The 12,635-nt window shown below is 42.1% G+C and overlaps 1 protein-coding gene across 17 annotated transcripts in view; it reads left to right on the top strand.

Moving 5' to 3' along the window:
- The window catches only part of LOC310852780 (uncharacterized protein C4orf17 homolog), a 150,695-nt gene that overhangs the window by 128,471 nt on the left and 9,589 nt on the right, over positions 1-12,635 (top strand). For 4 of the 17 annotated variants that reach the window (XR_014568362.1, XM_083756783.1, XM_083756780.1 and 1 more), the window contains exons 1-9: positions 3,260-3,736; positions 5,277-5,456; positions 6,193-6,260; positions 7,097-7,246; positions 8,445-8,526; positions 9,962-10,133; positions 11,337-11,368; positions 11,970-12,152; positions 12,557-12,621. Coding sequence is in view for 14 of the 17 variants with exons in the window: in XM_083756783.1 (XP_083612909.1) it covers positions 3,589-3,736; positions 5,277-5,456; positions 6,193-6,260; positions 7,097-7,246; positions 8,445-8,526; positions 9,962-10,133; positions 11,337-11,368; positions 11,970-12,152; positions 12,557-12,576 (1,035 nt within the window). In the remaining 3 variants the exon portion in view is untranslated. Of the gene's footprint in view, positions 1-404; positions 519-1,254; positions 2,528-2,938; positions 3,737-5,276; positions 5,457-6,192; positions 6,261-7,096; positions 7,247-8,444; positions 8,527-9,961; positions 10,134-11,336; positions 11,369-11,969; positions 12,421-12,556; positions 12,623-12,635 lie in introns of those variants that run through there. The other 13 variants (XM_083756790.1, XM_083756786.1, XM_083756787.1 and 10 more) reach the window with 10 other exon arrangements.

Below are 12,635 nucleotides of genomic sequence, written 5' to 3'. Positions count from 1 at the left end.
CTTGCTTTGTTGGCCCAGGGAGCCGGCGTACAGCTTCCGGGTCACGTGGCCAGCATGACTAAGCCACTTCTGGTGAACCAGAGCAGCGCACGGAAACGCCGTTTACCTTCCCGCCAGAGTGGTACCTATTTATCTACTTGCTCTTTGACATGCTTTTGAACTGCTAGGTTGGCAGGAGCAGGGACCGAGCAACGGAAGCTCACCTCGTCGCGGGGATTTGAACCGCCGACCTTCTGATCGGCAAGTCCTAGGCTCTGTGGTTTAACCCACAGCGCCACCCTCATTCCTTTCTACTCAGGGTAGACCCACTCAAATCAAGGAACCTAACAGCCATTTCCATTGATCTTCCTGGGTTTGCTCTAGCACCAGATGCAACCCAACGCCTGGATCTACCTTGCTTGCAGAAAAGTCCAGCTTCAACCCCCTGCATCTTCAGGTATGGCTAGGAGAGAATTCTATCTGAAACCCTGGAAAGCTGAGCTAAGCAGACCAGTGGTCTGACTTTGTATGTTTCTGAGGTAAGAGAGTTTAGGGGCCAAGCTGCTGGACATAACTCAATTCATGATAGAGGCAAGTCCTAGGAGTTGATAGTTGCTGGATCATTTGCTAAGCAAAGCCTCTTTCCTAGAAGTCTGTGCCTTTTGGTTCATTTCACGCAGGCAATAATTAATCTTGTAGCAAGCACAAACTGGAATAAGTCATCCCGACACCAGCACTCAGTTCTGCCAAGGAATAAGCCTTCAGGGTGGGTGAAGTGTGTTCTTCATTTGTTCCTGTGGTTTTTTTGTTTTCATGGTAATGACTAAATATGTCTCAGTTTTACTGTAATTTTTTTTTGTTTTTTTTATCTTGTACATAGCTTTGTGATTTTAATGAAAAGTGTCACTAAAATCATTCTGAATAAATAAATGAAAGGGTGCACAGGGCTGGTGAATATAACATGCTTGGATTCCACATAGGAGACTATTTGGCTGGAAACTTAGCTCAAATCAACACTTGCCAGGGTTGTGTTTGGATTTCTAAGTAATCACATGTCTCTAAAATAAGCTATCCTATCCAGTTGGCCTATGAATCTTAGCACTTTGAATGAAGGCAATGGAACTACTTCTAATGTTACATTTTCCTACTATTGGAGAATCCATGTTTCAGGACAGATCTGTGGGCATTCTCTGATTCGGCTCATGGAACTTTGCTGCAATGTGGATTGTTCATTTTTAAATGGTGCTTTTTATTTTTTACACTCTGCATCTGCAGGAATTCCCAAACACTCCTACAGAGAGAAAGATACTCTATATTGGGATCAGCCCTGAAACACCAGAAGACTGCATTGTCATCTCCACTTTTTGCTCCTCTTATAATGGCAATAATAATGTAAATCAAGGCCATAATCAACGTTTTACCAGTCCCATAAAGAAAGCCAAGGGTGTTAATGCATGTTTTCCCACTGCTAACTGCTCTGTGGTGGTGGTGGGGTGTGTTTCACCAAGATAGTAGGGAAGAATTAAAACTCCCATCCCTATTCACTGTGGGTCTGTGTCCAAACACTCCCAACACCTTGAACTGGTATTTATTCATTTTTAAAACCCAAGATGTGATTGCTAATCACATGGTTAACCTAATGCAGGGGTGGCTAACCTCCAGATGTTGTTGGATTCCAACTCTAATTAGCCAGTCAACATGACCAGCGCTCAAGGATGATGGGAGTTTTGGGAGTTGTAGTTCAGCAATGCCTGGAGGTTGCTACTAATATGCTCCACTTAAGAAGCCAGGAGAGGACATTGCAAGGCAACAGATCATTCAGTGGGTAGAAAAAGCTTCAAATGGCACAGAACTTTGGTATCTTTTTGGAAGGGATCAGACAATGTTGGCTTTTGGGGTGTCATCTTGTAACCATGGATTGCTGTTACTGGTTTTCAGTTTGGGGGAGCAACTAAAAATGTGGGGTTCACAGCACAAAATGGACCAAGCCAGCACAAAACTTTGGCATACGTTTGGAGGGGATTGGAAATTTCAGGGTTGCATGTTAATAAAGCTGATTGAGAACAACCTACAGCACCTGTGAGAAAACTGGTCCTACAAGGCTACAAGAGTGGTGAAATGTTCAACCTGTAAAATCTTGCAGGGCATGAAAGAGCACCATCTAGTGGTACTTTGAGCTGCATTGGAATAAGTGCTGGGTTTTCTATGGCAGTCGTTTGAATGCCCTGTGTCCATTGCAGAGTGCCCCGAAATGTGTGCTTTCCCAAGAGATTAAACAAGAGCAGATCTGTGAAATGTGGCGGAAATTTCAGGAATTCCCCCCTATCAAACCCAGAACTGCCAAAAAGTAGGGTTAACGGGTGTATGCAGGACAGTCCTCTGTTTGAAGAGCTGTGACTTCTTTTTGAAGGCATCCTCTGTCTGAAGGGCTGTGCCAAGCTTTGTTCCAGTTTAAAGATAAATAACCCGAAGGAAGAACGAACAGGAGAGGCTTTGAAGTTGTCCATCAACAATTGATACCTGCACAGCAGACTGAGCAGGCACACGGGTGAATTGTATTGTTTTCCATTTAAATGATAATTATTTCTAAAGGTGCACCTATACATATAAATTAGCACATTCAATATTTTTTGCAAATATGCACCCCCCCTTGTCCTTTATGTGTGTGTCCGTTGTACCATGACTTGCCAAGATTTGTTACGTTGTGATGCCAGAAAGAGCCTTCTTGGTGGTGGTGCCCAACTCTGAAACTGAAATGTATAGAATTATATCTGTCCCAATGCTTGTTTTGGGCAAAAGGAACTGTCACACATGGTACCCTCATGCTAACAGTCAATGTACATAGAAAGAAATAACTGTGGAAACACACCAGACTTTATAGTCAGTTTGTTGTCTGTATATTTTCCTGAGTTGCGTGCTTGACATCAATCCTATGGTAAACCACATTCCTTATTTAGGAATGGTTTTTTGTTTGATATCCATTTGATGATCCTGTGCAGGCTGAATATCTATATAAACAAACATCTTTGCAGTCCCAAATGAGGAATAATCACACGGGGTCTTGCTTACTTTACTGTATTGATTCTGTGATAAACACCGTTATAATTCCTCCCTCACCACTGGAAATGTATTTATTTATAGAGCTGTTCAGCTTGCACCGGCTCACTTTACCGTAAGCAAGAAATCACATGCTTGCTTTACGCTTGTATGAGGCTGAAAGATGTCATAAAAGAAGGGAATGTATACAGAACTCTGGAGGGAAAAGATTCTTAGATTCCCAATGAAGGCTTGGTGGCCCCATTGTTTGACTTTTGAGGAGATGTTCAGGGAAGAGAGAAGCCAGTGAGGACAAAGAGAGCAAAGTACAAGTTGAAAGGTCTGAAGGCCTCAGAATGGCTGAGATGAAAACTTGATATCGCAGGGCAAAAACTGCTTTGCCCGGTCAGTTAGCTGACAAATATTTTATGTTCAGCACAGAAGAGCAAAATGTGTCCCTTAGGTCCATGTGTGTTGTCTCTTCTCTTCTTTCCTCATAGGGCTCTCTGGATGAGATGCTGCTACAGGCTGTGGTACCAAGAATAGCGGCAAAGAAAACAGAAACCCATTAAGATGAATATCAATTTTAGAGCACAACCTGAGCCTCAGCTGATTCCCCTGGGAACCCCGCGGCAAGCGGCAAATGAGGGCTCTTCTGGGAAAACAAGTTACTTTGTTTGCAGACACTCTCCACATCCAAAGACAGTGTGCCACATTAGAGGTAAACTCCCCCTGGAAGGGCTAATATGGCCAAGCCAAACTCTGTATTCATTTTTTTGGGTTTCCTGAACAAAAACTTAGGCTACACTCAGGTGGGGCTTTATTCCGTCTTCCTGACATTTTCTTACCTGTTGATTTTTGCATCTCACGTGATCTTAAAAAGCGCTTCTTGAAAATCTAGTGGAATCTAGCAGAAGCCTAGTGCTTATTTTTGTGTTGTTTCCAGAAGAAAAAATACCTGTTTGCAACCCTGTGAACTCGAAAAGGTGCGGGAGTTTTGCGTTGCCATTTTCCCACGGGTTTCATGATTGTACCACTGCAGCTCATGTGATGAAATCTGAGGTGGTATCCTGGCATATGCAGCTCTTTCCATGTGTCTAAAATTTAGCATGACATGGCAGCAAATTGCTCATGAAGCTGCAATTCCATAATGCTAAAGATACCGCAGTGTAAAAGGAACATTAGAAATTGGGACAGAAGTATGAGCATTAAAACTAGGAAAACTAACACTATAATCACCACATCTGAATGTAGCCTAAATGCAGGAGATTTTAAAATGCATGTTCCTGCTGCTAGTTTGAAGTAAGATTCAACAGCCATTGCAGCCAACTCCTGTACATGGACTGGGGAGGGGACACCATTTTGTTCTGCACTTCAGGCAGAACCATAGCTGTTTTTCCCTTTTCTTGCGAGGAATCCTATTCGGAATAAGGGAATTTCCCTTAAAAAACGGGAATCATTGACAGCTATGGGCAGAACTGCATGCAATTCTGAATCACCTAGTGTTGGTTCCGACATAAATCTGCATCAGCTGATGGCTGTCAAGCCTTGTGTGTGAACCATCTCCATAACGCTATGCTGTGTGAATGAAATCAAAGCTTTGGAACAAAAAAACAAACAAACATGGATCGACTCATTCACAGGTATGATTTTATAATCGTACAATCAATATTCATGTAGGAGCTAAGTGTTGCATAATCAAACATACATGCATATGTGAAGCAGCCCTAGGAAACTATAATACTCTAGTTCGGGATTAGAGATGGAAGGATCTGTTAGTTTTGGCTCTCTCTGTTTCTAGTTTGTCCAGTATTAAATTCCATTCTCCACATTTCTGCAGCAATTTGATGTTTTTCAAAAATCCCTCATAAAAAATCACCAGCGTTTTAGTGCAAATTTTCCCTAATAATGCCCGTTTGTATGCAAATTTGAGTAACATGCAGTTTTGTAATGTACAATCCCCCCAATATAATGCATTTTTCTATGTTTTCAAAAATATCTCCATTTTTATGCCCACTTTTGCATTTTTGCAAATGCCATTGAGTTGGAGGATTGCATCGCAAAATTCAGATTTGTGCTTGAAGGATGGCTGTGTTTCAATTCTGACATTGCTTTAAAATGTGTGGAGTTGATAGATTTGCCTACAAAAAGGATCAGAATTCTCCACCATCCCTATTTGAAACTCCCATTTCCAGTGTATCCCTGCACCAAAACCAACTGCACAATTAGGAAAATGTAAAATGCGTTCTTTTCCCACCCAGGACTAAATGATGCACCTGTCTGTGTTGTGAAAGACCGAGGATACAATGAAGGACGCTTCGTTGACTCAAGCACAGAACATGCTCAACCTCTCAGAAACAGTGTAATGCCCACTGACAGTTCTTTTCCCAACAATACCCTGCCAAGCCTGGTACAAACCCCACTTAGAGCGAATGTTGGACGTAAGTACCCCTGGTTGCTTGCACAAAGAGGATGTCTACTTCAAAACCAGTTTGAGAGCCTCAATGGCACCCCTTTGGAGGTTTCATCAGGGGCAAAAAGCTTGGCTAGCCCACCCCCAGCTACGGCTCTGCCTTTATTACCCCCTCCTCAAAGTGGACCCTCCACTAGATTGAGTTGCTGATGTATGTAAAGGTAAAGGGACCCCTGACCATTAGGTCCAGTCGTGGACGACTCGGGGGTTGCAGCGCTCATGTCGCTTTACTGCCCGAGGGAGCTGGCATACAGCTTCCGGGTCATGTGGCCAGCATGGCTAAGCCGCTTCTGGCGGACCAGAGCAGCGCACGGAAACACCGTTTACCTTCCTGCCAGAGTGGTACCTATTTATCTACTTGCACTTTGATGTACTTTCGAACTGCTAGGTTGGCAGGAGCAGGGACTGAGCACCCATCACGGGGATTTGAACCGCTGACCTTCTGATCGGCAAGCCCTAGGCTCTGTGGTTTAGATCACAGTGCCACCCGCGTCTCATGCTGATGAATGTACACATCTGTAAATTCTATGCAAAAATTTGGTTGACACAAAAACCACCATGGTATCCTGCCACCTGCACTGGAGGCATCCTCTGCCCTCCCATGTTACATAGAATTCCTGTATTTTTCAAGAGGTCTCACTAGGCTTTAATCCTCTATAATCTTAACATGAAAACTCATGAAAAATCCCTCTATTGCATTTCAGAGCTTATGAGAGAGGAAATTGCAGAGCTCAAGCAAAGAACAGGAAACACCCCACTTTTAAAGAGAAGGGTAACAAGCCAAACTACTGCTGGTATTTGTAATTGAAACCATCAAGACTTCTTGGAGCATCTCCACTCCTGTAGAACACTCCATTCATGATTTGGGGTTTACCTTATTTCTGGGACTGTAATATGCTTTAATTGTTTTTAATTCTGAATTTTAAATTGTCCTAACCTGCTGGTGAAGGGCAGATGACAAATTTGAGGTTGGCAGTGGCGCTTTGAACAGTTACCTCAAGCCCTAACCTAATCTACTTTGCCTGAACAAAGCGAGAGCCTTTACAGGCAGACGCCTCTATTCTTGTGATCATGTAAAGCTCTCTGCTTCTATAGTGAAGGACATTTGCAGACATGCACGTGAGTGTGCTTTGGCTGGAGGCAAAGCTTGCTATACCTTCTATACATGGATTCAGCACCTGTGTATACTGAACACCTGAATAGGGCTTAAGAATGGGGGTTTGTTCATCTTTTTCAGCTGATCATGAATCCTGTAGGATCCAGATGGCTGAAAAGCATTTGTAGGGTTCAAGGTGCAAAAGCCCATCAGTTTTCTAGAAAGGACAATAGCAAGAGAGCCATTGCAACCACAGCCTTACCCTTCTACTCAAGCAGAGATGGACCATACAGACGTAGAATCCAGCTCCCATCACCCCAATCATCAGCTATGCTAAATCCATTAACATTTAGGAAGCCACAGGTTCTCCATTCCTCCAATGCACAATGTAATTATTAGTCCAGATGTATTGGAGGTGATCAAAAGCAAAGCAGTACAGAAAGTTGGGTGGTGGGCTTTGGGGGGCGGGGGGCTTTCTGTATTTGTCTCCTTATATTCTGCTTTATCATCAGGACGATCCTTTGAGGAAATACCTTGCAGAAAATCCACAAAATAAGATTCCTCCAGAGCACCCTCTTTTACCTACCCCGGGTACGCACTACAGGCCAGACATCATCGAGAATATGAATTATACCCCTACTTACCTGGAACAGGAAATAAAAGTAAGATACCATCATTAAGTGATTATGTCATGTATTACATGCTTCTGTTTTAACTGATAAAAAGAGGAGGATGTCATTTAGTACATTTAGGTTGCAATACTATACATGTTTACTAGGGGGTTAAGTTGCATTCAATCATTTCTGCGTAAATATGCATAGGATTGCACAGCCAGTTTGAAAACCACCAATCTGTTGAATAATAATAATAATAATAATAATAATAATAATAATAATAATAAATTTTATTTATACCCCGCCTCCCCAGCCAAGACCAGGCTCAGGGCGGCTAACAACCAATAATAAAAACAAGTTGATTAAAATACAACTTAAAAAACAAGATTAAAATACAACATTAAAACATTAAAAGGTGGCAATGATGGCCCGTAAAAGAGAGGAGGCCATTTCTGAGATTTTGAAGTTGCAAGCTCCTGAGTTTTACAGAACTCTTCACAAAGCCAATGCTGAAATACAGCTACTTTCAAAATTACCCAAATTTTGTGATGCAGGTCTCCAGCCAAATGGTGTGTACAAGAATGCATATATTACAGGGAGACGTGTTAACAATGCATGCATCTGTGAATGTAACATACAAAATGCTTCGTATTAGGGGAAATTGCTTGCAAAAATGTGTACTTTTGGGAGAGATTCACACTTACAAGGCTGTAACAGTGCCAGTTCAGCAGATCAAAGTGGTTGGTGGGCTTATAGGGGGGGAGACAATCCCACAAGTAAACTGCCCCTAGGCTAGTAAGGACTTTGAATACTAATAACATTTGTTGCATTTGCTGCCTAAGCATTGGTGCTGCCACCACTGCATTGGTTTCAGGGGGCAGCAGTCAGTCAGTCACTGCGGTGAGTTGTGTACCATACCCCTTGCTGGGTGCCCTCTGAGCTATCCTGCTCCCTCAGGTGTGGTGGAGGACACTGTCCCCCAGTTGATGTTTAAGTGTCAGGTGCCACCCCATTTGGCTTTCGTATGTGTAACTGGGGTGGGGTGTCATAAGAACAGAAGATGACACTGCTGCATCATGCCAATGGCCCATCTAGCACATCATCTTTTTCTCCCAGCGGCCCACCAGATGGAGAGCCTGCAAGCCAGGACCTATGGGCAACAGCACTCTTCCCATTTTAGGCAGCAAAATGTATTGCGGCAGCCCTGACTGCAGTGCTTCATTGGTCTGATCTGTCCTCCTCCTAGATCTTGGAAAGGCTTCGTGATATTTTACAGACAGACTCACTTGCAGAGATCCAAACCTGGTTATCAAAGGCAACTCTAAAAGGTAAGGAGAGAAAATGTGATAGTTGCACATGGCTGAAGTGTCAACTGACTTTGGGCTGCATGCGGCAGGCAGGAGAGCACACCCCTCTTTGTATATCTATCTATATGTATATAAAATCAGATTATCGTTCCCTTTGATAATAAACTATTGGATGAATGCCTACCAGTTTAGAAGTGCCAACCCCAAATACGGTAGCAGTTTTTGCATACTTGAGGGATACTGAATATATAACAGAGGAGGTATCTCTCTACCCAGCTGTCACAGCTAAGCCAGCTGTGGCATGGCAGGAGGTTCTAAAGCTCCCACAATATATAGGGATGTTCCAGGAGGTAAGGAAATGAATTGACACCTGCCCATCCCAATAAACCTCTGTATAGCACAGAGCTGTCCCAAGACATTTTGCTGCCCGAGGCAACCTACATTCATCCTCTCCCCACTTCCATGTACAGAAGCTGACTAGGCAAGCAGTTGATTCTTACTTCAACACTTGCATCCTCCACTCCCTGAGTGATGCTAAGGGGATCCCACTAGATTAGAGGGTGGTAGCAAACTTTTATGTGCGGGGAAATTACCAAAGCGCTCTGAGTCACAGGGAATGAGCCCCCAGGTCCTGCCACCTAAGGTGATTGCCTCACTCCGCCTAATGATAGGGCAGGCTATACAATTCTCAGGCTCTGGCCTTGGACAACAAAATGGCCCCACCCCCAGCCTGCACCCATGCTTTATTTATATATATAGCATTTTATCCCACTCTTCAGCTGGAAAAGGTTTGCAGAGCAGCTGGTCTCTTAACAGCCTTGCACCACTCCTCTTCCCTCCTGTTTCAGTCTGACGCAATGGCTGCTGCCAGGAGACAGCTGATAGGAGGACCACCCCAATTTAGATTATATTTAATTTTTACACATCTCCCACTGTTGTGATGATTTAACAAGAAATCTGCTGGAAACCAAATAAGGGGAAAGTGCTCTTGTGCTTGAATCCTGCTTGTATGTTTCTCACAGGCGTCGTATGTGTTATATTTAAAGAACTTAAGATTTCTTTAAGAAATATTATGGAGGGGGAACCTGAATGGAGAAAAACCTGGAATGCATTTCATTTCCATTAGATGAAAGAAGTAGCATCACAGTTATACCCTTAAGATTAAGATCTTGGATATTTTCAATACTTTATTCACAAAGCATGTTTAGTCTGTGGTGCACACACAGATATGCCCATACCATCCTCTCCTATTTCTGGGAGTGTTCTTCCTATGAAATAGGCTTGTGTTGACCTTTCTCTGCCATCAAAAGAAAATGGGAAGTAGCCTTTCCATGCACACAGAAGACCCTGACATATCCATTATATTAATATTACTACCTGGTAATGTTGTGCCTATTTGAGTTGCAAAGCCACAATATTTGGAACACAAGCTGCATCTATATTCCTGGTGTTTCAGAGAAGGAGTTTGTGTCCAATTTCATCCGTTCCGACGTGACCAGCCGAGATCTGCTGAATTATCAGAAAAGGGCACTGAAAGAAGCTGACGTAGAGGCTCTGAGTTTACGAGATATGCTGAAAGCTGAAAGAGCACTTCAAAATAAACCAGCAAGTGAAGAGAGCCGGCGCAGGTAAAATTGATAATGCATTGCCCTAGGTATGGTGCTACGTGGGAAGCCACCAGGTTGGTCATTTGCCTTGTTTGCAGCATGGGCTGGGATTATTCACAACTAGAACTTTTTGCTCACCATGGATGGTGATGTTGAGATCTTGTAATTTACACAAGTAAAGCAGATTGAGAAAGAAAAGGAAAAATCCATGTCATTTCCAAACCACCAAAAGGTATGTAAGCTACTGGCCAAAGCATAACTTCTGACGAAATCAGCCTGTGTTGGTTCTAACAGGAAATAATCCAAAAGTCATATCTTAAAAGCCAGTTGAGGGTAATAAATCTTGGTGGGGAACCATGCAGAATTGTGCATTTATCCAGGAAATCTGCTTTCTATTGCATTTCATTCAGTAGTAAAATTTTGAATGAGAGATACTGTCTCAGGCTACTACTGGCAGCACCTCTACTTTGGAACTCTCTTGCGATCGAGATGAGGCAGGCGTTTTCACTGTATTCTCTTTTCAGCCCCTGCTTAAAACTTTTTTTTTTTTTGGGGGGGGGGAGTCAATCCAGACAAATATATGACGGAATTTTAAAAATTCTTTTTTACTGTTAATGTTTAACATCTTTAAAATGTTTAATTGTTTTAACTGTGTATTGATAATTTTACTATTTCTTGTAAACTGCTAAGAGGTTTTACTAAGATCAAGTGGCTTTCAAATTTTGTTAACTATAATAAATGCTAGTTTATCTTTGCTCCTGAACTAAGGGGTCCTGAACTAAGCAACAGCCACGGCAATAAAGAATGTTGAAAGCAGAAACCACAAATTCCTGACTTACTGCTCTCACACTTTCTTTTTAATGAAAGTATTATCACTGTGTTGTATTTCTGTTCAAATCTGGATTATCTGCACATTGATTTTTCTCTTGTCTCCACCATCCATCCTAAAAAAAAAAATGTACTGTACCTCATACTATGTAGAATGCCTAATATTGTTCCAATTTCATAGAATTTTCTTTCAGCTGATACTAGACAGGCCACCTCCTTGCTGAATACTTCTTAAAATTTCAGCAGGCATTTAAAGTCACTTCTGATTATATAGTTTTTAATCAATATTTACCTTTTTATCTTTACTGTGTTCACTGTGCACCTCTTAAAAGCCATTGTAAATAAACAGTATATAAACTGTATAAAAAAACCTAAGTTGTCTTCTTTCTTTTTTAGGCTTTCAAGCAGAGGAACAGTATCCAGTAAAGGTGAGAGGCTAGTTATGCATTGTACATTTTTATCCAGAAAAATAAGACCATGCTTGCAAGAGACTGAGCTCATATGTATTAAAATTAGTTGAGAGGAAGCCACATCATCTTGCCTCTTGACAGCATCATACATAACTGCTGTCATAGTGGCATAAATGAGGACAGCTCTGTCATTAGATGCATAGACAAAAAACCTTCAGTTCAAACGGCCTCGGTCCAGTATACCTGAAGGAGCGTCTCCACCCCGATTGTTCTGCCCGGACACTGAGGTCCAGTGCCGAGGGCCTTCTGGTGGTTCCCGCACTGCAAGATGTTACAGGGAAGCAGGCAGAGGGCCTTCTCAGTAGTGGCACCCGCCCTGTGGAACGCCCTCCCACCAGAGGTCAAAGAGAAAAACAACTACCTGACATTTAGAAGACATCTGAAGGCAGCCCTGTTTAGGGAAGCTTTTAACAGACTATTGTACTTTAATATTTTGTTGGAAGCTGCCCAGAGTGGCTGGGGAAACCCAGCCAGATGGGCGGGGTAAAAATAATAAATTATTATTATATTATTATTATCAATGCATTAATGTAGCTTTGATTTTCACAATCTCTTTCAGACAGGGAGAGAAGTACACACACAAGAGAGAAAATCCGAATCCCAACTTCTGAGACTGTAGAGCGTTCCCCCAGCAAACTCACAGTTCTTCAAAGTCACCCCCACAGTCCTGCATTATCCCAAAACAGCACCCAGTTGCTGTACAACAAAGCTTACTCTAAGCGACACAACGCTGCTTCAAGAGGTGAGGCCCGATTTCAGAGCATCTGAAAAACAGCACAATGCTTTTATTGGAAGATAACATGTACAGTGAATCTCACACAATTTTTTCCAAAGCTCTAAAGTGTCATTTTTGTTGTTAGAAAAAGTTTATAGCCACACCATTTAGACCTTAAGAGTTTTACCTGCTAAACAGGTATTTGTAAAGTTTAAACACACATACACACAAAATACTGAATGTTAGAACACTGGTAAACAAAATGCTAAATAAACATTTTGTTTTTAAGAGTGCATGTCATTGTGTCTTGGTAATTGATATGAAAAGATATCGTGGACATTTTCATTCTTTCTGAATACAAATGATAGAAGTGATCTATTTCTGCATAATCTTCAGAATTTTGAATATTCTTTAAAATTAATGCACTGCAGGTCAACATTCGAAAAAATAAGTCAACAGTTTACAACTTAGTACAGCTCCCCTGGGCTTCATTCAGGTCAGTAACGCTTT

The sequence above is a fragment of the Podarcis gaigeae genome, assembly GCF_964106915.1.
Source record: "Podarcis gaigeae genome assembly, chromosome: 9".
Taxonomy (NCBI): Eukaryota; Metazoa; Chordata; class Lepidosauria; order Squamata; family Lacertidae; genus Podarcis; species Podarcis gaigeae.
Note: the sequence above shows the minus strand (reverse complement) of the source record. Positions and strands in the feature narration are given on the sequence as shown.